This window comes from Phacochoerus africanus, chromosome 13, assembly GCF_016906955.1.
Source record: "Phacochoerus africanus isolate WHEZ1 chromosome 13, ROS_Pafr_v1, whole genome shotgun sequence".
Classification (NCBI taxonomy): domain Eukaryota; kingdom Metazoa; phylum Chordata; class Mammalia; order Artiodactyla; family Suidae; genus Phacochoerus; species Phacochoerus africanus.
Window position 1 is genome coordinate 23018431 of NC_062556.1, and position 25844 is coordinate 23044274.

The following is a 25844-nucleotide window of genomic DNA, read 5'->3' on the forward strand; positions in this document are numbered from 1 at the left end:
GAACTTGCATGAGGCTGAGACCAGCCCAGGGTGTTTTCTTCCTGACATTGCTCAACTGGAGGCTTTTATGAAGGGGGCTAAAGGCGGGGGAAGGGGCCAGTTTGAATAAGCGGTGATTCAATCAGTAAAACATGAAATGAAACAGAAAAATAACTCAAAGATTTCTGCCTGGGAGGCTGTAAGATTGGTATCACTTTTAAAGAAAATGATAGACCTGGATTACACATTCAGACCAGTTCTTGCCATTTGAATATGAAAAATATCTTAAGAGGAAAAACTGAATGGGTAGCTACAAATCACTTAGAAATGCCCTTGCCAGTCTGAGCGTTTATGCCACCTGGTGGCAGTTTACCCAAGTTTAGTTTCAATTCTTTAAAGTGGTATGAACTCTTCAAATGTGTACATACTTGCAAATCCTAGCAGAGTGCCAGACACATGAAGCAATTACTCAGGCATTTTTTTTGTTGTTGAACGAATGCAAGAGTTGAATGAATACATGAATTATTAAATGAGGCAAAGTTCTGTGGTGGAGAGCTCTGATCTGAAGGTCAAGAGAATAAATATAAGCATCCAATTCCACACTGTTCACTGTGGGTGACCTAAGAAAGTCACCGGTTCCCAGGTGTTAAAGTGGGTTAAGAATCTAGCATTGTCATTGCTGTGGCTCTGGTTATTGCTGTGATTTGGGTTGGATCCCTGGCCTGGGGGACTTTCACATGCTGCAAGCATGGCCCAAAAAAAAAGTCCTCAGATCTCTGGGTCTCAGTGTTGGCATATTTGGAATCTCTAAGTAGGGGGTCTCTAAGGTCATGTCTGACCTCAATATTATTGATTATCGACTGTATTAGGGCCTCAATTTACTCATTTGAAAACAAAAATTAGGTAGTTGGACTGGATATATATAAATCCCTTAAATTATATGAGTTTATATTATGTATATGTATATTACACACACACATACATATGTATGGTTTTTCTGGAAGGTTATTAACTGAGATCAAAAATCCTTGGAGAGTCACAGCATAAGAAGGTTTGTCAGAGGTGATGGATGTATAAACTCCTGGCAGTTGAATTTGAACTCACAGCTGGAGAACTCTTTCCGGTTCTGACCTAGCTTGCCTTCACATCATGTTGTCGTCTCTCCTCAGCTAGAAATTTCTAAAAATGCCTTTCTGGATGCCATTCCCCCTGGTTTGGCTCAGTCCCAGATGCCCTCCTGAAGCACACTTGACCCTTCCGACAAGTCCAGGCCGTACTCATAGGTGGACATCAAAGAGTGACAAATACTGCAATGTAGATTTTAGGTTATTAGGCTTAACAAATGGGATTACGATAGTGTAAATTTGTCTAATTTTCTCAGCTAAAATGTTAAGACTGGAGAGTTCCCGCTGTGGCTTAGTTGTTAACGAACCTGACTGGTACCCATGAGGATGAGGGTTTGATCCCTGGCCTCGCTCAGTGGGTTAAGGATCCGGCGTTGCCGTGCGTTGTGGTGTAGATCACAGACACAGTTCAGATCTGGCATTGCTGTGACTGTGGCATAGGCTGGAGGCTGCAGTTCTGATTGGACCCCTAGCCTGGGAACCTCCATATCCTATGGGTACAGCCAGAAAGAAAGAAAGGAAGGAAGGAAGGAAGGAAGGAAGGAAGGAAGGAAGGAAGGAAGGAAGAAAGGGGAAAATGTAAGACCCACTGAAAAAAGACTTTTTAAAAAATTGTATTCCTAACCCAAGGTCTTATGTGCAATAGGTACCGAGTACTTTTTAAGATTGATCTTTATGCTGAAGAGCTAAAAAAGCATGAGCCAATTCTAGGACTGGGGCAGGGACTATGCAAGATGATTCCTTTACTTGCAAGAAAGTAAAGGAGTACTAAAAAACCTCCTAAGGATGAGGTCATATCAAAGGACACAGGAACCCACCTGAGAAACCTCAAAGTGGCCAAATAAGGCAATATTGGATTATAGTCCAAAGTATGAAATAAATATCCATGAGTCTATACTGATGTAAATAAATTACATGTAAATATATAATTATATACATATAGATAGATGGATTTCTTTTTATGAAGGAAGGTATGCTTCAACTGTGTAGATCTGGCCAGAAGAGAAGCCACAAATCAGCACTGAAACTATGAAAAGATTCATTGGGGATGATAGAATTTTGTTTTGTTTTGTTTTTAATTGAAGCATAGTTGCTTTACAATATTATATTTGTTTCAAGTGTACATAGTGATTGAAAATTTCTATAGATTATACTCCATTTAAAGTTATTATGGTTTTTTTTAGTTTTTGGCTATACACATGGCATACAGAAATTCCTGGGCCAGGGATGGAACCTGTGCCACAGAAATGACAGCACCAGATCCTTAACTTGCTGGGCACCAGGGAACTCCTAAAGTTATTATGAAATATTGGCTATATTCCCTTTGATGTACAATAAAAATATCCTTGTTAGCTTATACATCGTAGTTTGTACCTCTTAAGCCTTATCTGTATCTTGCCCCTCCCCTCTTCCTTCTCCCCTCCAGTAACCACTATTTCGTTCTCTTTACCTGTGAGTCCATTTCTGTTTTTATTTATTTGTGTTATTTTTTTGATTCCACATATAAGTGATACCATACAGTATCTGCCTTTCTCTGTCTGATTTATTTCACCAATAATACCCTCCAGGTCTATCCATGTTGTTGCAAATAACAAAATTGCACTCTTTCATGGCTGAGTAGTATTCCATTGTGTATGTGTGTATGGGTGTGTGTATATATCCCACATCTTCTTTATCTATTCATCCATTGATGGGCACTTAAACGGCTCCCATATCTTGGCTATTGTAAATAACGTCATGAACCTTGGGATCCATGTATCTTTTTGAATTAGTGTTTTTGTTCTCCCTGGATATAAATACATGATTGAATAAATAATAAAGGGAGGAGAGTAGATGAATCTCCTGTGAAGAAAAATTTCAAATAATTTTTGCAGATACTATGTCTTCACAGAGGTAGAGAAGAACCCCTTACACAGTGAGTGTGGCTGTGCACACATTGCCAAAGAGTAAAGCCTGGTAAGGAGGAAAAACAGAGTGACTTTCCTGTGGAGAACCCTGAAAACACCACCTCAACCGGGTGATCAACGGCGCTAAGTCATAGTGATGCACCTAACCCTTGACGTGACTTCACCTCTGTGGTGCTTTTGCTGCAAGTGCACGATCCAAGACTCATCAATAGAAAAACATCCGAGAAATCCCAGTTGAGGGACATTCTACAAAATATCTGACCAGTATTCCTCCAAATTGCTAAGGTCATGAAAATAATAAGGAAAGCCTGAGAAGTTGTCACAGCCAAGAGGAACCTAAGGAGACCTGACAACTAAATATAATGTGGTATCCTGAATGGGATCCTGGAACAGGAAGACATGAAAACAAAGGAAATCTGAATAAGGTATGGACTTTAACAATAATACATCAGTGTTGGTTCCTTAATTGCAACAAATGGATTGAACTAATGAAAGATGTTAGTAATAGGGAAAACTGAATGTGGGAATATGGGGTGTTTGTAATTCTCTGTAAGTCTAAAAGCTATTCTAAAAAAAGAAAAAAGATTTAAAGGGAAAAAAAAAAAAAAAAAGCATGAGCCAAACCTCCCGTCACACTGAACACCATGTGGAGATTCAAGGAAATGTCAAAATATTATTAAGTACCTTTTGGAAAATTAGATAGCAGAAGGATATATGAAAGGAAAAGGTTTTTCATTCTAGGAAAGAGAAAGATAAAAGATGGCTTAGGCACAGTTAGATATAATTTTTTCTTTTGAAAAAATATAGTTCATTAAAATATACAGAAAAAATGAAAATATAGAAAAAAGTACAGAAAAGCAGAAAGGGCAAACAAAAGCTTTCTGAATGTCAACATCTAACACAATTGCTATTACTACTATTTTAAATTTTAAATCTCACACACACACATATATATATAACTTTTTGTGGATTTTCTCACGTTGTAATCACACTTGATATACAATTTAATTTCTTGGAAGTTTTTCCCTCTCCTAATTGAAGATAAATCTTACATACAACTGGTTCATTGGTCTCATTCTGCATTTTGCATAATTAATTTAAGCGAAGGGGAACTATATGATGTCCCAAGACTAAATGAAGACACTGAACCTGCCCTATTTATCTAGGATGGAGCACAGAACCAGCGGGGATGTGTGTGATATTCTTTAGGAGCTTATTGTTGAGTCTCTTGATTTCACTGTGGAGGAGATGTGATACTGAAGAAACAAAATGGAAAGGGGGAAAGTCCACTGGCAGCCAAGAGTCCCAGAAATAAGAAGGAGGGAACTGAGTCTTGGAGTTGGAAAGGAGTTTAGGGGAATTTAGAAAGGGATGTGTGTGTTTAAGGAGTGAGGTCTGAATAACTAACACACAGTGTGGACTGGGAAAAGCATGAGGGATAACCTATTTTCACATGTGTGGCCTGGGAACATATTGGGAGAGGAGAGAATGTGTTTTGAGTATAAATTGTAGCAAGTATTAACATTATTAAAATCTCCATGGGTAGGAGCTTGAATTCAGGCAATATTGTTTCTTAAGACTGGATACAATGGTATTTTCCAGATAAAACCGTTTGAGGTCTTAAATTCAGTTAGAGGGAGGGAACTGGCAACAGTACGAGTTCTTGAGTACATACTGTCACCTAGTGGCAGTACATGTATCATGCATAAATCGTTTGCAAAGGAAAAGACTGAGGAAGACAGGTTATCGTGGTGACGCTAGTGTTAAAGCTCTATGTTCAGTGATACCATATGGGATCCAGATCTGAAGTGCACCACTCGTTCAGAATGCCAGACTAGATTTTAATACATTTTCTAAGTATTCTGATAAACCTTATAAGAGGCTTTTAGCAATGAGGGAAAAAATAGCATGAGCGTGCTTACCACCACATTAGATACTAAAGTTTCATTAATGCTAATAAAATTTATGTTCATGAATTTCCACTAAAACAAGTCAGAGATACTTATCATAGGGCAGAAGGAGGACTGTCAAGGGAGAGAGTAGAGATTCAAATCTTGACTCCCCAGGGTGCTAACAGTTTTGACATGAAGCCCAGGATGAGTTACATTTTGGGCATAATAATTTTGAGTTTCCCTTCATCTGAAGATTTATTAGAGTAGAGGTATGTAGACAATGGGGAGAAGTTGGGTCATTTAAATATGTATTGAGGCCATGTTTATATAGGGATTTCCTAGTGGTTCAACTTTGAACCACAGCAATATTCCCTTAGGGTAACTCAGTAAGAATCTTCTGCTATTCTACAGACAAATCTAAACCTATATACTGTATTTCTAAAAAGAAGAAGAAAATGTATAAGATTGAAATGATGTTGGAAATCTAAGGAAAATTAGCCTGAGTCTTTAGTTTTTGCTATATTTATGCAATATTTTAATACAGAGATATATCCATTCACTTTACATTTAGAACTATATTTAGTATGTTGTAATAACCTATATATAATGGAAAAGAATCTGAAGAAAGACTATGGATTTTCTTTTGATCACCTCTCATTGGGAACCCACTAATTAATGTGCTCCTTTGTTGGGTCTGGGATTTATTGATCTGTTGCTACTTAGGAGCTAATAAATTAGTCTCTCACTGTTTTACCAATGTTGGCAGAATATGCTAAATGTCTGAGTCAGAGACAAAAGATTTCATTATTCATAATTAATGAGTAGGATAAACAACATCATGTTTGAGTTGGCCTCCGTTACCTCCTCAAATCAAAGAGCACCAAAGAGGGCCCCAGGTGTATCCTATGCACATGGTAGGTTTTTGGTTCTGGGTTGAGAAGACTGAGCTTGGGGGATTCACTGCCTTTTCTCCAAAGTAGGATCTGACCTTGTCCTTCAACATTGCTTGCTGCAAACACAACCCTGACGAATGGCCTGGAAAAAAGAGCAGACAGGGCCTTGCTGGGATACTTAAGGCCCACGGCAGATGAACTTTCTCAACATTCCTGAATGCAAAACCAGCCTTTCTATAATTTCCACTAATTTGTTCTTTTTTTTTTTTTTCTATCCCTTCAACATTTTGTACTTCGAACATCTGTAGAGTGTTGTCCCAATGCCACTGAGCCTTGTTTTCTCTAAGCTAACCATTTCTAGTCCTTCTGACCATTCCTCCCATGATCTGGCTTTGCGGCCCCCTCACCAGCAGTGTTGTTTTTCTCTCCTTTTGTATAAGTACAAAAAGTACATTTGTACATTTGTATAGTAATTGTAGTACATTTGTTGTACTTCCCAAAAGGTACTACGATACCCCAAGCATGGTCTAATCAATTAAGGGCAGAACAGAAACATTGCTTTGCTTATTCTAGACGTACACTTTTTTTTTTTTGTCTTTTTGTCTTTTCTGGGGCCGCACCCTCAGCATATGGAGGTTCCCAGGCTAGAAGTCTAATCAGAGCTGTAGCCACCGGCCTACGCCAGAGCCACAGCAATGCCAGATCTTAGCTGAGTCTGTGACCTACACCACAGCTCACAGCAATGCCAGATCCTTACTTAACCCACTGAGTGAGGCCAGGGATCGAACTGGCAACCTCATCCTTCCTAGTCGGATTTGTTGACCACGGAGCCACGACGGGAACTCCTAGATATATACTTTTATATGGCAACCTGGGATCCCATGAGCTATTTTAGCAGTCCCATTAATTCTCATTGAAAAACCCTGATTTTACCATAAACTGCCATTAAGCTATATGCTTTTATTCTATTCTAGCGTATTCTTATGCCAGAGGATGGAAGCTCCATGCAGTTTCTCATTAAGGGAATCATCACACCATCAGATTCCATTTAATACAATGGAAAATTTTAAATTAAGCTTATTATTTTAAGATAGTTGTTAGCTAGCAGAAAAGTGTGACTCCTAATTGTCTCCTAGTTTGTGAATTATAGATGTCCTCTCTATACACTGTCCCCTGTGTTAATATAAATGGTGTGAGACTCTCATTCTCTTCTTTTAAATAAGAGTCTAACAGTCAGAGATTTCTTTCTTTCCTTCACTCCCCATGCCATGTGTATACAAGAATGAGTGACAGTGTTCATCTGCTTTATTAGAGAGAGCTGACACGTATACATAGTTTTTCAAAATAGAAATGCTACTTTAAATATTAGCAAGGCGAAAAGTTTAAACTTTTTATGACTAAATCTCCAGCATTCAGGAAAGGAGAAAAAAATAATTCAATGAACACTGAGATAACCATCACTCAGGTTTAACAATTATCAAAGTTTTTCCACATTTGCATCATATCCCTTTTATTATTATTATTATTATTAAAATATTTGACAGCCACTCACAGATAACACATCAGTTTACTCCTGCTTGGGTCAATATGGATCAACATTGCTGTTTTTTTTTTCACAGAACTGCAATGTTATTAACCTCTAGAAAAATGATAATTCCTGGCATCATTTAATAGCTGGGCCATATTCAAAATTTTCCCAATTGTTTCAAAAATATGTTTTGTAGTTTATTTCTTCTCATTGGAATCCAAACTAGGCCCAGTCATTGTATAGGATTGTTAGGTCTATTTTATTCTAGAAGAGTCCCCCTCTTATCTTTTCTTGTTTCATTTTTGTAAAATTGTATAGCCACTTTATTTACTTCTAAAAAAATTATTGAAATATAAATTTTAAAAAATCTATTGAAAAATTTTATTGACATATTGGATTCAGTTGTATCTCCCATCCTTTTTATTTTTATTTTATTTTATTTGCTTTTTAGGGTTGCACCCATGGCATATGGAGATTCCCAGGCTAGGGGTTGATTCAGAACTATAGCTGCCAGCCTACCCCACAGCCGCAGCAATGTGGGATCCGAGACACATCTGTGGCCTACACCATAACTTATGGCAACACCAGACCCTTAACCCACTGAGCGAGGCCATAAATCAAACCCACATCCTCATGGTTCCTAGTTTCCTCTGAGCCACGGCGGGAACTCCTAGATGTATACTTTTATATGGCAATCTGGGATCCCATGAGCTATTTTGGCATCCCCATTTCCCATCCTTTTTAAAATCCTTGACCAGTTGCAAAAAGTGGATCACTTTTTCACCACCTCAAATCTGTATCCTTTAACTTAACAACCTTCCCTTCATATTTCTTACACATTGATAATTAGCTCTCAAGCTTGATTAGATTCAAACTCAAACATATGCACGCGAAGGTGAAGGACTAGGGAAGCGTCAGGAAGATGTGAACTGTAACAATGTGTGATGAAAAACTAAGAAGAAAATCAGGGATAATAAAAATTCAAAACTCAGTTGTCACCATGAACAATCTACTTTCCGTAGATGTTTCTCATGGAATGAGAGTACCCTTTTTTTGTTGTACTATTGTTAGAAAGGAATGTGGTATTTTGAGCTATTGAATTTGCTAGAAATTTGAATTGTTCAATGAGAAAATAACTGGACACCCCAGCCTTTTGAGAATTAAATAAAACAAAAAAGCCTGCTCCAGATACAGTAAGGACAGAGTTCATCTCAGGCATCTGGCACAAAGACAAAGGGGGGTGTGAGGTAAGCATTTCTTTCTCTACAAAGAAAATCATCTACAGAGAGCATGAGGAGTTTGTCACCACACAATTGACATGTGATCATCTTGAGTCCAAACTAAATGCATCAATCCGGAAAAAGCAATACTGGCAGATTTCTTTTTCCTTCATTAAGCAATGACCTAGCACAGAACAATGCATGACTTACAGCAGCTGCCTCATCTTTGAGATCACAAGTTTAAAACACTGCCTACAATAGAAATGGGCAGTCCCCATAAACACATATAGGAAGCACAGGGAGGATGCTTCCATTCTCTACTGCACAATTTACAAAATTCCTAAAGAGAGAAGTCCTTGATTCCACTGAAACCATTGTGCTTGTGTGACTTTACATTAGCTGTGGCAAAGAGGAGATGCATCATACATGACACATCCATATTTCTTGTTTACCCTTTAGTGTACACACGGAGATCCACAGATACATGCACACACACAAGTGCACAGATAACTGGCTGGACTTCCATAGATTGGTGGCACTATCTAGGAGTTCACATAAAAATTAGGGAGGATACCACTGCAGCAGCTTGGGGTTTTGCTGGGACAAGCTGAGTCCCTGGCCTGAGAACTTCCACATGCCTTGGACACAGCCAAAAATAAAGAAAAATTAAAAACTAGGAAGGATCCATTGGAAGTATAATTTTAGGACAACTGAATGAAAACAAGTATCAAATCCCACTCTGAGATATAAAATGATATGATTCGTCTGTCACTGTCATCTTATTTCCAGCTTCTGAATCCATGGGAATTTATGTTTTTGTCAAGTGACAGAGAATAAGCCTCTTTGAATTCCCTCTCCCCCAAATCTATTAATAGAAAAGCAGTTGATGGAGATTCTATCGAAGTAAGATCTAGGTAAGTGAGGATTCGTAAGTGTTTTTATCTACTGGAACTATAATAAGTTGCTCTAAAGTAAGAGCAATACATTCATTAACTTGAAATGCTCTCTTATTTTGGACAAAGAAATGGGTTCAACTTTATACCAAGAAACAGAGCAAAGCTACTTTTAGAAATACTACCTCCTAGTGGAAAGAACATTTTTTCATTTGCTTTATAAAGCAATGGAGTATAGCACATTTAGTTAGTATGCTGTTCTTCAGAATCTAACATCACAATTAGATAAATTTTAGTTTGATAATTAGTACCTCCAAAAAATCATACCATGAACTCTTATTTGATTTACAAACTTATCTTCTTACTAAAATGACAACTTGGAGTTCCCGTGGTGGTACAGTGGTTAACGAATCCAACTAGGAACCATGAGGTTGCAGGTTCAATCCCTGGCCTTGCTCAGTGGGTTAAGGATCCGGCTTTGCCATGAGCTGTGGTGTAGGTTGCAGACGCGGCTCGGATCCCGCATTGCTGTGGCTCTGGTGTAGGTCGGTGGCTACGGCTCCGACTGGACCCCTAGCCTGGGAACCTCCATATGCCGCGGAGAGCGGCCCTAGAAAAGACAATAAATAAATAAATAAGTAAATATGTAAAATGACAATTTATATTTTCAATGTGTAGTTAGTATCAGTGCTTAGATTGAAAACGAAACTGATCATCATTGTGGTTATACCCTGAAAGTCTCAGAAACCCATATACAAATGCTTAGCAGTGAGAGAGATCTTATAGAGGCAGTAAAGATATTACTATTTAACAACCTACATTCTGTTTCTGAACTACTGAAATCAGTACTTTTCACTCAGTAAAACAGAAAGGAGACACCTTTGCATTAAATGCTTCAGCACAGATAATCCAAAATCACAGAGAATCAAACATAATTTTTATTTGGTTTTGGAATGTTTTGGTACATAAAGTGAAGTATGGCTAATACACTGCATTCAACAAAATGATACAGTAAAGAATTGGAAAATTATCCAATTCCATCTTTCTCAGTGTATGGAATTATTCCTTAATCTTATTGTTATCCTTAAATCAGCGTATTTTGCATGAGTTTGAAGTTGATATCCTATGATTTGTATTTAATGCTTTCCCTGAATTGGAAGAAATGATGTGTTTTATATAAATTTCATTCTGAGCTATGAGTTTCATAAAAGAATTAAGGTATCAGGTTGTGACAATCTTACAACTCATATCGCAGTATTGAAATTGTTGCTTTCTTGATTGTCACCTTTCCCTGGATATTAAACATCTTGAGGGCTACAGTTGAATTTTTTTTTTTTTTTCTTTTTAGGGCCGCCTATGGAGGTTCCCAGGCTAGGAGTCAAACCGGAGCTACAGCTGCTGGCCTACGCTACAGCCACAGCAAAGCCAGACCCGAGCCGCGTCTGCAACCTACACCACAGCTCATGGCAAAGCCGGATCCTTAACCCACTGAGCCAGGCCAGGGATCAAACCTTCGTCCTCATGGATAGTCAGATTTGAAGGGAACTCCTACAGCTATATTTTTAACCTACGCTAATACCTAAACAAAATTTCTGAGTATATGAATACATGATATTTAAACAAAGTGGTAAAAACTTAGCTTTGATTCACTGTAAAATCTGAAATGAGATTTGGAGTCACAAGATGTGGGGTCAAATCTTTATTACAGATTGTGTGATTTCAGCCTCTATCTCAATGAGGCTCAGTTTTCTTATCTGAATACAAAGAATAGCACCTGACCGAGATACTTCAAAGTACCTGTAAAGGCAAAATGAGGTAATGGATGTGAAAGTCCTTAATAAGTACCAAACAAATGTAATTTCCTGCATGTTCAGGTAAGAAATGTATGTATGAAATAAGACATGTTACGGTACAATGTGACAATTCAGGTTAAAAATATGGACCATATATACCATTTTTCCCAAGTGAAAACAGCTTAACTCCTCTCTTCAGCCGACAAATATATTTAAAACTACTCATCCTCATATAGACAGACAGACAGACAGATAGAGATACAACCCTTGGTGATTTCTTTTCTCTAATAAGTACCAGCAAAGAAGGGTCACCACCATGCATCCTTTTCCTCAAAGCACTGCAATCTGACCCCACCACCACTGCCTGTAGAAAAGCTTCAATACAATTAGTCCATCGGTTTCTTCTCATTTTATGTTCTCTCCAGAGATTTCTTTGGAGTACCCTCTCATCTCCATGCTGCCCTCTTTCTCCAAAACCACTATCCTCTATTTGTCTCTTCTAGGATTGATCTTTTTCACTGGTTCAGCCTCTGGTTCTTCAAATGCAAGTGTTGTATGAGGGCTCATCCTTGGACCTCCTTTTTTCTCACTGGTGTTCCTGCTGAGATGATCCAGTCTACGCTGGTGCACTCAGGCATCGTCTCCGCATAGCCAGCTCCCAAGTCTGTCTTTTTCGGCTCCCTCCTAAGTCCCAGGTCTCTATTTCTAATTGTCTTGTCAACCATATACTTCCATCTGGATATACTTAAGTCTGTGTGTCAAACTCATTACCCTCCCTTCTTGTCCCCAACCTCCTCCCCATCTTTGCCGCCCCTCCAGGTAGTCAACCAAGCAGGGACTGTGGAGTCATCAGTGACTGCACTGGTCCTCACCTCTTATCTCCATGATCTAGGAACAGGATATGCAGATTCCGTTTCTGAAATGTCTTGCTAATCCACCTACTCCGGTCTCCATTTTTTATTTCTACTGCATTCAGGTTTCATTATTTTTTTAAATTTATTATTATTATTGTTTTGGCCACAGCATGCAGTGGCTTGATGTGCGATCTCAGCTCCCAGACCAGGGACTGAACCCAGGCTGCAGTGGTTGAAGCACCAAGTCCTAACCACTAGACCACCAGAGAATGCCTTCATTATTTCCTTTAAAATATATTTTCACTACCTCTTAACTAATCTTTCTGCTTTAATCTCTCACAAGTTAAATCCAACCTATTAAATATAATGCCAAGGACATAAAAACACTCCCCTACTTTCTATGCCTACTCTTTGCCTGGAAAATTAACTCCAAACTCTTTGACATGGCACTTGAGGCCCTAACTAATCTGTTTCCCGACCTGTTTTGCCAATAACTCCTGACCACACCCTTCTCTTTCTAGACCATGTTATACACTTTCAGTTTCATGCTCTAGTTTATGGTAGTCTCTCTACCTGTTATGGTTGTTCTTTGCTTGTTAAAAGCCTATACATCTTTCAGGCCCATGTGATATGTCATTTTCTCTATAATACTGTCTCTATTCTGTTTTCCAGATAGACTCAATCCTCCTTTCTCCTGTACCTTCTATTAAAAGTAACGTATTAGAAGTGTTTGTCTCCTCCACTGCATTAGACTCAAGAGGAAAAAGTCTTACTCATCTTAATTTCACCTATGATTCACACAAAGCCTGACAAATAGAGCTTACCCAATAAATACTGAATTGAACAGACCTATTCCTGATTCATGTAATAAATACAGAGAACAAACTTTAAAAATAATCCTTATAACATATAAGCTTCACTATACTGATTTTGTATCAGTTATTGTTAGAATGAAAATCATTTAGCTTTGGATAATAATGAAAATATATCCTAAAGATGAATTATTCATTGTAATCTTTTTGGTTTTAAGTATATTAAATAGCTAAATTTCTCTCTTATGGTTGGTTTAGAAGGAAGCAGAAAATAGTTATGCAAAAATCCAGTCAAGTATCTGTAAAAATACACAGAAATCAAATATGAGATAATTAGTAGTACCATTAAATATCAAAGAATCATTAAATCTATTAAAGCCTGTTTTATATTAAAAGATAAAGACATTGTACAGACTAAAAACAATATTAATTCAGTTAAAAGTAACCTTAAGGAAAATCAGATATATGCTAAAGGGTCAGGGCTTTTTCACTGTCATGAAATATTTTTCTTAAGTTTAAAAAAAAAAAAAAAAACCAAAAAACCACGGGAGTTCCTGTAGTGGCTCAGCGGAAACAAACCCAACTAGAATCCATGACGATACAGGGTTTGATCCCTGACCTTGCTCAGTGGGTTAAGGATCCAGTGTTTGCTGCGAGCTGTGTCGTAGGTTATAGATTCAGCTTGGATCTGGCGTTGCTGCAGCTGTGGCATAGGCCGGCAGCTGCAGCTCTGATTCAACCTCTAGCCTGGGAACTTCCACATGCTACACCTGCAGCATGAAAAAGCAAAAACAAACAAAAAAACCCATCTCTAGTAAATACTTATTTAATAAAATTATACTTAAGCTTGCTCTATTACCATAGATTAGGTGTCAGCAAACTATAGCCTGTGTGCAAAATCTAGCCTCTTACCTGTTTATCAATAAAGTTTTATTGAAATACAGACATATTCATTTCTGCTCCTGTCGGCTTTTGCTTACAAAAGCCAAGCTGAAAAGCTGAGACAGAGACTATATGTCCCACAAAGCCTAAAATATGTACCACCTGGCTCTTTAAATACACTTAACCAAATCCTGCTTTAGATAATCAGTTGGAAATTTGGCTGTAAAACCAGGGTTATCTGTGTGAGTAATTCTTATTATTATAGAATTTAGAATTTTTATGCAAAGATTTCTTCTCAAAAATCAAGATAGTTTAAAAAAAGGAAGATATAATATGTTATGCTATGAAATATACAGTTGTCAAGTACATAGGGGAGTTAAATGGTATACATATGGGATTTTTAATGAAAAATTATTTTTATACTTTATATATACTTATATTCTTCATTGACTAGGAGAAGGAGTGGCTGCTCTTTTTTGGGGGGGTGCATAGATATTTAAAATTGTTATATCTTCTTCTTGGATTGATCCTTTGATCATTATGTAATGACCTTCTTTGTCCCTTAAAATGTTCTTCATTTTAAAGTCTATTTTGTCTGATATGAGTATTGCTACTCCAGCTTTCTTTTGATCCCCATTTGCATGAAATATTTTCTTCCATCCACTCACTTTCAATTTGTATGTGTCCCTAGAAGTGAAGTGGGTCTCTTGAAGACAGCATATATATGGGTCTTGTTTTTGTATCCATTCAGCCAGTCTATGTCTTTTGGTTGGGGCATTTAGTCCATTAACATTTAAGGTAATTGTTGATATGTATGTTCTTATTGCCATTTTATTAATTGCTTTGGATTTGTTTTTGTTGCTCTTTTTTCTTTCCTTCTTCTCTTGTTCTTTCCTCTTCTGGTTTGATGACTATCTTTAATGTTGTACTTGAGTTGATTTTTGTTTGTGTATCAATTGTAGATTTTTGGTTTGCAGTTATTCTGAAGTTTTGATATAAGAGTCTATGAGATTTTTTTAAGTTGTTGTTTCTCTTAATTGCAAGTTCATCTCCACTGTCCTGCATTTTTACCCACCTCTTCTCATGATTTCTGATTTTGGTGGTATAATTGTTCATGGACGATTTTGTATCTTTACTGTATATATACCTTTACTGGTGAGCCTTGTCATTTGTGGAATTTTGTTTCCTGTTACTGTCTTTTCTTTTCTGCCTAGAGAAGTTCCTTTAGTATTTGTTGTAAGGCTGGTTTAGTGTTGCTGAATTCTCTCAGCTTTTGCTTATCTGTGAAGGTTTTGCTTTCCCCTTTAAATCTGAATGAGAGCTTTGCTGGGTAATCTTGGTTGGAGGTTTTTTTCTTTCATTACGTTAAGTATATCATGCCACTCCCTTCTGGCCTGCAGAGTTTCAGCTGAAAAATCTGCTGATAACTTTATTGGGGTTCCCTTGTATGTTATTTGTTTCATTTCTCTTGCTGCTTTCAAGATTTTCTCTTTAATTTTGGTCAGTTTGATTAATATGTGTCTTGGGGTATTCCTCCTTGGGTTTATATGGTACTCATTGTGCTTCCTGGATTTGAGAGAGTGGTTCCTTTCCCATGTTAAGTAAGTTTTCGGCTATTACCTCTTGGAATATTTTTTCTGTCCTCTTCTCTCCCTCTTCTCCTCCTGGCACCTCTATAATATGGATGTTGGTGCATTTAATGTTGTCCCAGAGTTCTCTGAGACTCTCTTCATTTGTTTTCAATCTTTTTTCTCTTTTCTGTTCCGCACCCATCATTCTACTAAGGGAGTGGCTGCTCTTTACATCACAGTATGTCACTGAAAATTAACTTGTCTACTGTTATTGTTTTACTAAAAGTAGAAAATTAATTCTTCCTATAAGAATAAAGGACAAAATTAAATGAAATTAATTGTTTTTAAAGATAAGGGGAGGGAAAAGTGGAAAGAGGGAGGTGAAGGGAGGGGAACAGGGAGAGAAAATTCACTGTACCTCATTCTCTAATTGATATGAAGCCAATCTGTGTACCAAAGTTAAGGCCATCTCGGACATGAGAGAAAAACTTGTCAGGATGACAGGATGTACAGAGGTTGAGCTCTTGGTTCTGATCCTGAATATTCTGTGGTAGAATTCCTCCCTGTTCCAGAAGAATCCTTAGGATAAAGATTTTTCAAAAAGACAGAAGGAGTTTATTTTACTAATAGCTGAAGCAGTATGAAAAAAGTATGGATATGGGTGTAAAAGAATTCTGGGAAAGATCTGCTTGGAACAATGCAAATTGTTATTCGATTGTAAAACAGGAACAGGAAGGGATCAGGAAATGGTAGATTTCATCACCATTTATCACCCAAGTTCATATGTAAACTTTATAACCTCCATCTTGTCCTGCAGACATGATCTGGGTACAAAATTTTATAATCAAAATCAAATACTTAATTTAAAAAGAAACTTCTGTGGTTACCATTACAAGAATCATTTGATTCAGATAGAGGATGCCTTGTAGTTGTCTGGTTTTCCTATCTCCTTTCCTCTTATTAACCAGATTTTTCACAGAAAACTTGCTTCTCCATAAACACTTAATGGTATGAAATATGACTATAAATTAGTGATACTTATTCCACAAGTCACATTTAAGAATCCATTTCAATCTTTTCTATTTATGTACTAAATGAAGCAGAATCTGGATAAGGTTGTGCTGACTGGAAGAGAAAGCAGATTCAAATCATACATCAATTTTCCTTTGCAGAAATTAAAAGTAATTTTTTGTAGCTATTAACAGCAAAATTTAATAAATTCAAAATGCAAGGGATCATAAAAAAACTTCAAAGTGTCTATGTGTTTATGTCATCTAGTATTTTTGCTCAAAAATATATTCCTCCAATTAAGAATAATTTTAAAATATCAGCTTCCTGATAGATTATTATATTTAGAAGTTAGCTGAGGCATGGCTGTAAGCTCCATTCTTTCCCACAGGATGTGCCAACTTTTCTATGTGAATTTCAAGTAGATCTCTTATAACTAAATGCCAACTGCTTCTTCCTTCATTTTTTAATTAAAGTATAGTTGATTTACAGTGTTGTTCCAATTTCTGCTGTACAGCATAGTGATCCAGTCATACATATGTATCTTTTTCTCATACTGTCTTCCATCTCATGTTCTATCCTAAGAGCCTAGATATAGTTTCCTGGGCTGTAGAGTAGGACCTCACTGCATATCCATTCTAAATGGAATAGTTTGTATCTACTGACCCCACGATACCAGAAGATTCTGTTATTCAAACTTAAATGAGAAAAGCTTTCCTTTTTTTTTTTTTGTCTTTTTGTCTTTTTGCCTTTTCTAGGGCCACTCCCGAGGCATATGGAGGTTCCCAGGCTAGGGTTCTAATTGGAGCTATAGCCACCGGCCTACACCAGAGCCACAGTAACGCTAGATCTGAGCCGCATCTGCGAGCTACACCACAGCTCACAGCAATGCCAGATCCTTAACCCACTGAGCAAGGCCAGGGATCAAACCTGCAACCTCATGGTTCCTAGTTGGATTCGTTCACCACTGAGCCATGACTCCAAGATTTCATCTTTAATATGAGTTTTTGTGGCGTTCCCGTTGTGATTCAGTGGTAACGAATACAACTAGTATTCATGAGGATGTGGGTTCGATCCCTGGCCTCACTCAGTGGGTTAAGGATCCAGTGTTGCCATGAGTTTTGGTGTAGGTGGCAGGCAAACCTCAGATCTCTCATTGCTTTGGCTGTGGTATAGGCCAGCAGCTGCAGCTCCAATTTGACCCCTAGCCTGGGAACCTCCATATGCCTCAGGTGCGGCCCTAAAAAAAAAAAAAGAAAAGAAATAAAATGACTCTTTGTGTAAGAGAGTATATAAGCTACTTAAATATCTGCCATCTGAATTTTTCTTGGAGTTACTAATTGTTCTCTAAAATAATTTTCATTTTAGAAGCAACAACCAAACTTGCAGTTCTGGAGTGAAATCAAACATACCTGGTGGCTTTACGGATGTCAACATAAGGATTTGGTGAGTCAAATAGACGTACACATCCGGGGTGAAGATTATGAAATGCCTTAGCTGATTCTCTTGGAAGAGTAAAACAGCAAGGTCCTACTGAAGGCCCCAGGACAACAATAATGTCTTCCAAACTACAGCCATATTCTGCTATCATAGCATTCACTGTAGCCATAGCAACACCTAACAAAGTACCTCTCCAACCTGGTAAATAGGAAGAAAGAGAGACAAAGTTAAAAAACCACAAAATTTCACCTTAACTTTTATCTAAGTTAAAAATGAGCAGTCTGGAGTTCCTGTCGTGGGGCAGCAGAAATGAATCTGACTAGGAACCATGAGGTTGCGGGTTCCATCCCTGGCCTCGCTCAGTAGGTTAAGGATCTGCTGTTGCCGTGAGCTATGGCATAGGTCGAAGACTCAGCTCAGATCCTGCATTGCTGTGGTCAGACCAGCAGCCGTAGCTCCTATTGGACCCCTCGCCTGGAAAGCTCCATGTGCTGTGGATGTGGCCCTAAAAAAAAAAGAGCAGAGTCAGTTCATGTATTTTTTCAACGTCCAGATATAGTAAATAAATCACAAAGTTGATTAATAAAGCAAAAAAATCAGTTAACAAGTACTGGTTTTTAAATGAGGCATATTATATAAAGCACCTGGCACAGAAGAGATGTTTAATGAAAGGTCCCTTCCACTTCTGTTTAAAAACATTCTAGGAGTTCCCGTCGTGGCGCAGTTGTTAACGAATCCGACTAGGAACCATGAGGTTGCGGGTTCAGTCCCTGCCCTTGCTCAGTGAGTTAACGATCCGGCGTTGCCGTGAGCTGTGGTGTAGGTCGCAGACGCGGCTCGGGGCTCGGATCCTGCGTTGCTGTGGCTCTGGCGTAGGCCGGTGGCTACAGCTCCGACTGGACCCCTAGCCTGGGAACCTCCATATGCCACAGAAGCGGCCCAAAGAAATAGCAAAAAGACAAAAAAAATAAAAAATAAAAAAAATAATAAATAAAAACATTCTAAACTTTCATATCTTATTTGTCTTTATCTGACATTTCACTTAGCATGATATTCTCTAGGTCCATCCATATTGCTGCAAATGGCAAGATTTCATTCTTTTCGTGGCTGATTGATATTCCTGTGTGTGTGTATACACCACATCTTCTTGATCCATTCATCTGTTGATGAACATTAAGATTACTGCCATGTCTTGGCCATTATAAATAGTGCTGCTATGAACATCAGGGCACACATAGCTTTTCGAATTAGAGTTTCCATCTTTTCCAGATATTTGCCCAGGAGTGGGATTGCTGGACCATATGGTAACTGTGTTTTTAGTTTTTAAGGAAACTCTCCATACTGTTTTTCATGGTGGCTGTACCAATTTACATTCCTACCAACAATGTAGAAGGGTTCCCTTTTCTTCACACTCTCTCCAGCATTTATTATTTTTAGATTTTTCGATGATGGCTATTCTGACCAGTGTGAAGTGATACCTCATTGTGGTTTTGGTTTGTATTTCTCTGATAATTAGTGGTATGGAGCATCTTTTCATGTGCCTGCTGACCATCCATATGTCTTGTTTGGAGAAATGTCTATTTAGGCCTTCCACTCATTTTTCGATTCAGCTGTTCTTTTAATATTGAGTTGTATGAGCTATCTGTATATTTTGGAAATTAAGCCTTTGTTGGTCACATCATTTACAAATATTTTCTCCCATTCTGTAGGTTGTCTTTAGTTTTGTTTATGATTTCCTTTGCTGGACAAAAACTTCTAAGTTTGATTAGATCCCATTTGTTTGATTTTGCTTTTATTTCTTTTGCCTTGGAAGAGTCGCCTAAGAAAATACTACTACAGCTCATGTCAGAGAATGTTTTGCCTGTATTTTAGGAGTTTCAGTGCACCAAGAGTGCACCACAGTTCCGATTTCTCCACAGTCTCGCCATCACTTACTTTCAGATTTTTTTTTTAATATTAGCCATCCTAATGGGCATGAGGTGGTATCTTATTGTGGTTTTGATTTGCATTTCCCAAATTATTAGTGATGTTGGGTGTCTTTTCACATGCTTATTGGCAATTTGCATATTGTCTTTGGAGAAAGGTCTACTGAAGTCCTTTATCCACTTTTTAATCAACTGCTTTTATTGTTGAGTTGTAGGAGTTCTTTATTCTGAAATATTATATGAATTGCAAATATTTTCTCTCATTCTTTGAGTTGACTTTTTATTCTGTTGATTGTATCCTTTGATGCACAGAAATTTTTAATTTTATAAACTTAATTTTATAAAGCTCCAATTTATATATTTTTACTCTTGCTGTTACGCTTTGGTGCCATAGTTAAAAACCATTGCCTAATCAAAGATTACTAGGATTTGTGCTTATATTTTCTTCTGTGAGTTTTTTTGTTCGTTTGTCTGGTTTTTGGTTTTTGGGGTTTTGGCCATGCCCACCACACGTGAAAGTTCCTGGGCCAGGGGTTTAACCCACACCACAGCGGCAACCCAAGCCACTGCGGTGACAACACCAGATCTTTAACCTGCTGCGCCACAAGGGAAATCCTCTTCTGTGAGTTTTACAGTTTTAGCTCTTACGTTTAGATCTTTGATCCATTTTGAGCTAATTCTTATATGTGATATAAGGATCCAACATTATTATTTTGTATATGGCTATCTAGTTTTCTCAATACCATTTGTTAAAGAGACTGTCCTTTCCCTATTGTATAGTCTAGGTACCTTGTCAAAAATCATTTGACCACATTTGCAAGGGTTTATTTCTGGGCTGTCTATTCCATTCCATTGCTCAATATGTCTGTCTTTACGACAGCACCATACACAGTGTTTTGATTAATCTCGTTTTATAACAAGTTTTGAAATCAAGAAGTGCAAGACATCTAACTTTGTTCTTTTTTAAGATTGTTTCATTTATCTTTGATATTTTTAAACTTAATGTCAATAGTAAACCTGATTTCTAGTCATCCGATTCCATTACTTTAGCTATATCAAAAGAAAAGTACTCTACTTTCTTATTTCTCTATAGTCTAAAAAGCAAAGCAGTAATAGGTTTACAAGCAGAAGACAATCCAAAAGATTGTTCCTCATTTTATATAGAATCGTAACCACTAGATAATCCAAATGGTATTTTTTTAAAACCTCCAGAAAATAAAATTCCCCAACCTTAATACAACATAGCAGCTAAAATTGCTTCTTTGTTTTTATCTTTAGAGAATAGTTAAAGCCACTAGACTACAGCATATTAAACTAAATTGCAGTTTTCCAAATATATCTCGCTTTTTCTCACCTCCACACCTTTACATATGCCACTGCATTTTCATGAACACCTTTCTGTGACATGTACCCTTCCTATTCCCTCCTGCCTAGACTTCAAGGGTTCTCAAAGAGGCACTACAACCCCCAGGGAGTGTTTTGAAAAGCATGGCAGTTTTTTTTTTTTTTTTTTTTTAAGTTGTTACCACTGTGAAGTGCTACTGGCATTAAGAATTTTGAAAGGCAAGCAAACTTAGTTTGCAATGTAAGACTGTCTTGCTCCAAATGTTAACAGCACACTGCTGAGAAACACTGGCACCTAGCCAAAGCCTACACATTCCCCAGGAACTGGCCTAGGTACGGCTTTCTTTAGGAATGATACTCTGATCCATATAATTTGACTTAGGTACTTCTTTTATCTGCTCCTGTCCTAAGAATCTGCTCCCTCTCCCCCATCTTTACACTTATCGCCATGTATAGTAATTAACTATTTGTCTGTAATGTCCATCAGAAAGAAATTATAACTTCTCCTGAACTAAAAAATTGGTAACATCCTAGATGCTTAATTAAGCATACTTACCAGAGTGAGCAACCCCACATGCTTTCTTGACAGGATCTGCAAAGACTATGGGTATACAGTCGGCACCAAGGGCCGCTATTGTGACTCCTCTTTGATTTGTGGTGATTCCATCATAAGATTCAGGCTCTTTCCTTCCCATAATCCAGACATCATTAGCATGATCAGTCTAATACCAAAGTGTAAGATAAAAATGTTTTGAAAATAGAATTTCTCAAACCATAAGCTTTTCTGAAAGTACTCACTTTGTACAAAATTATATAACCAGTTCACTAATATATCACTTCCATATGTATATGATAAAATAACAAGTTTACTTTTTTAACTTTACTCAAAGGAAAGCAGATTTCAACATTTTAAAATGAAAATAGGAGTTCCCTGGTGGCCTAGAAGTTAAGGACCTGGTGTTGTCACTGCTGTGGCTCAGGTCACTGCTGTGGCACAGGTTAGATCCCTGGCCTGGGAACTTCTGCATGCTGTGGGTGCGGCCAAAAAATAAATAAATAAATAGTCATCCATCATGAACAGCTCCTACTAGAGATGGGTAAATCTCTACTTGCAGTAGGTTCCTGAAAGTACTAATTTATTGAAAGAAATTAAATTACCAAATCAGTGATATTTTTACTTTTCCTGGAGTCAAGTAAAGCTAGAATTCTATAAGAAACAAGGTATTATCTTATCAATTATACCCTAGTTCCTCCTAGTGTTGATTTAGAAAATAATGGCTTTCCCACCATTCAGGAACCTTCCTTCTAAATCAAAAAGGTCAGTGGTACTACACTCTGAGAATTAACTGTACTTTTAGATGTGAGGAGCTCCAGGTGAAATACACATTTATATGTATGATAGACTTGATCTTTAGGCTATGGTATATAGCTTGAAGAAAGATAATAGCAAACATTATCCTAAGTTTTTGATAAAACACTAGATGCAAAAGTTAAATAGCTTATTTAAAGTCCATGTAGTTGGAGTTCCTATTATGGCTCAGCAGAAATGAATCTGACTAGTATCCTTAAGGATGCAGGTTCCATCCCTGGCCTCGCTCGGTGGGTTAAAGGATCTGGCATTGCCATGAACTCTGGTGTAGGTCACAGATGCGGTTCGGATGTGGTGTTGCTGTGGCTGTGGTGTCGGCCAGCAGCTACAGCTCCAATTTGACTCCTAGCCTGGAACACTCCATATGCTATGGCTGTGGCTCTAAAAGACAGACAGACAGACAGAAAGTCCACGTAGTCATGAGCAGAGTCAAGAATATACTTTAGATCTCCCAAAACATGAAACAAAAATTTACCTTTATTCGGTAAAATTTCTTCCAGTTAAATCCTGCAGCATTCCCCAACCTACGCAGATTTTCTTGAACAACCACCTTGGGATCTCGCCGTTTGGAACTACTGAAGAGATTGAAAGAGCTCAGAGTCGGTATGTAAGATATCCCACCTGTTCTGGTAGTAAATCCATGTATGAAAATATCTGTTGAAGATAGAGAGTAAAGATGAAAACCATGCTGTACAAAAGACTATAAAGCACTACGAACCCCAGTCTCTCATTAAGACTTTCAACCCGCATTAATCAATCTAGCTTCCACGCCTGCAGCTCTTTAGACCTCCATCTGGTCTTGAACCGCTTTGAGTTAGTATTACCTTCCCTGTGGGATTATTGCTCTTCCAAGAATACCTTTTGACCCATTTGTCTTGTCCCCAGTAGCATATAGCTTACAGTAAATATTCTTTTACCAAGAAGTAAAACGGACTGTTTTAAATTTCACTCTTCTTTGAAGGCACCAATGAGTTAAGGTTTCAGAATTTCTAAAATGCTTAGGAAATGCTTAGCATTATAAATCTCATTTAAAAGGAAGTCTGAAGGAATTTGCATAATGCAAATTTATTTAGGGTGGCTTTGAAGGGACTATCCCTTGACACCCCCCCACACACCACAAGGGCGGGTCCATGATACTTCCAGGTTGTAACTGATGCTAATGAGCAGATAAGCTCTCAGCAGTCTACAAAAGACAGATGGAAAAATAGAACAACAACCTGTTTAAAAAAAAGGCTAGTTTTTCACATCAGGTAAAAACAACAGATAGTGTTTAACACACCTGAGATCAAAGGAGATGTGATGATGGTTAATTCTCCTTTCAGTGCAGGCAAACTTCTCAAATATGTTTCTATTTCATTCTGGATTGCTTCTAGTTCTTGAGCTGTGATTATGTCAGAAGACTGTTTCAGAGGACCTCCTCTCAAAGTCATCTGTAAATCTTCAAACTCAAAATTATAAACATCAGTGAAGAGTTGATCAATAAAAGCCTTCATTAACATCTTTCGATGCACAGGCACAATTACCTTAATGCTGCTCAAATTTTTTTCATCAATTTTTTGTTTAATGGTATACAAAGAGGCGGCCAGGCTGGGATTGCTAACAGTCTCAAATTCTCTCAAGATAGTTGATAATCCATTGCTTGTTTCTAATTCACAATTATGATGGTCACAGCTGATGTTACTGCAACACATTATGCAGAGGAACTTGGCCTTGGCACCATGGTGGTATTGGACAGCATTCAATGTCTTTAGTAATGTCTGATGACAGCTTTTTTGAGAGTTCAATTGCAAACCAAAGAGATCAATCAACACTACTTCTGCCATCCTTCGATACGATACAAAGTTCTTCAAAGAAGGTTTTTGTGCCCCCAATTACCTGTAAAGAAAAATGAGCATTAAGTAGGAATGAAAAATTATATCAGTCTCTTTAGAGTTAGTTACAAAAGAAATTTTTGGATGATTAAAAAGATTTGCGTTGATTTAAAAATATAGGGAGTTCCCATCATGGCTCAGTGGAAATGAACCTGACTAGCATCCATGAGGACACAGGTTTGATCCCTGGCCTCGATCAGGTGGATTAAGGATCCGGTGTTGCGGTGAGCTGTGGTGTAGGAGGCAGACATGGCTTGGATCTGGCGTTGCTGTGGCTGTGGTGTAGACCGGCAGCTGTAGCTCCGATTTGACTCCTACCCTGGGAACCTCCATATGCCGTGGGTGCGGCCATAAGAAGACAAAAAAATAAAATAAAATAAAAATATAACCAAAATACTAGACTCCCCCCATTAAAGCTAGTCCACTATTAGTCATAAGAGAACCATGACAATGAAAGCAAAGCCATCTCTAAATTCATTTTGTGAAAGTACTTACATCTTTCTGGCTTAGAACAACAGTTTTTGTTTTGGTTTTACATAGCAAATTTTAAGCAAGTAAATTACTTGTTGACTTAGACAAAGTCCTATTTTTTAATTACAGGGTGTCAACTTATCAATATATCATTAATCCTCACATGGCTGGCTTGTTAGATCACAGCTCTTTATATGAAATATGTCAGCCTGAAGTTCGATAGGTTAAATAGAGCTGCACTTAAAAAGTGCTTTTCTTCTTTGAGGAAAAGTTGCGTTTTTTGTTTTTTCAGAAACAGACAAAGATATAGAGAACAAAATAGTGGTTACCAATTGGGGGGGTGCGCAAGATAGGGGTAGGGATTAAGAGATAACAAACCACCGTGTCTAAAATAAGCTACAAGGTTATACTGTATAGCACAGAGAATATAGCAATATTTTGTAACTTTAAATAGCGTGCAATCTATAAAAATGTTGAATCGCTATGTTGTACGCCTAAAACTAAAACTGTACATCAAAACTGTACTAAAAATTGCGTTTCTGAGGAGATCAGAGTTGATTGAGACGTTTCCCTCCAGGATTCACACAGCTCTCAGGAACAGCAAGGACCCCAAGACCAACAGCGACTGAGACCGGCTGGGCAGCCCACCGCTCTCCTCCTGACTCCCCGCCCCTGCGCCGGTTTTCTCACCTCCCGCCCCTGCCCTCCCACCCCAGGCTGTGGGTCTCTCTCTGGGGACCCGCCTCGGTGACACCGCCCCCGCCCCCGCCCCCGCCCCCGCCAGTTTCCTCCGCTGTCACTCCTAGGCCCCTCCCTCTGCACTGTGGAAAGCCTGGGGGGCGCGACCCCACCCGCCAGGACCGCGGTCCAGACTCCGCCTGCCCTTCAGGACTTTCTGACGGTCGGACGCACACCGAGCCTGTGCTCCGTCCTCGCCTGAGGCACGTCGAGCTCGGTTCCACCTTCGGCCCGCGGCGAACTCGGAGACGTCTGCTGCCCCCGACGCCCGTCCTGAGGCTGAACGCGACCCGGCGGCCGCGAGCGCGTCCCGGTGCGTCCTAAGCCCGG

General features: G+C 38.4%; 1 protein-coding gene across 4 annotated transcripts; it reads right to left on the reverse strand.

Moving 5' to 3' along the window:
• Positions 1-11120: 11120 nt before the first annotated feature.
• Positions 11121-25788, reverse strand: LACC1 (laccase domain containing 1). 4 transcript variants are annotated; one of them, XM_047755781.1, is made up of 7 exons: positions 25691-25788; positions 23714-24309; positions 22910-23088; positions 21622-21787; positions 17769-17994; positions 15767-15927; positions 11121-13194 (listed from the first exon to the last, which is right to left on the reverse strand). In XM_047755781.1, exons 2-6 carry the CDS (start codon positions 24255-24257, stop codon positions 15768-15770), a joined length of 1275 nt encoding a protein of 424 aa, XP_047611737.1. In that variant the 5' UTR covers positions 24258-24309; positions 25691-25788; the 3' UTR covers positions 11121-13194; position 15767. The 4 variants fall into 4 exon arrangements, with proteins under 4 accessions (XP_047611737.1, XP_047611738.1, XP_047611736.1 ...); XM_047755782.1 differs by having other exon boundaries at positions 25713-25770; XM_047755780.1 differs by having other exon boundaries at positions 25628-25732.
• Positions 25789-25844: the final 56 nt, after the last annotated feature.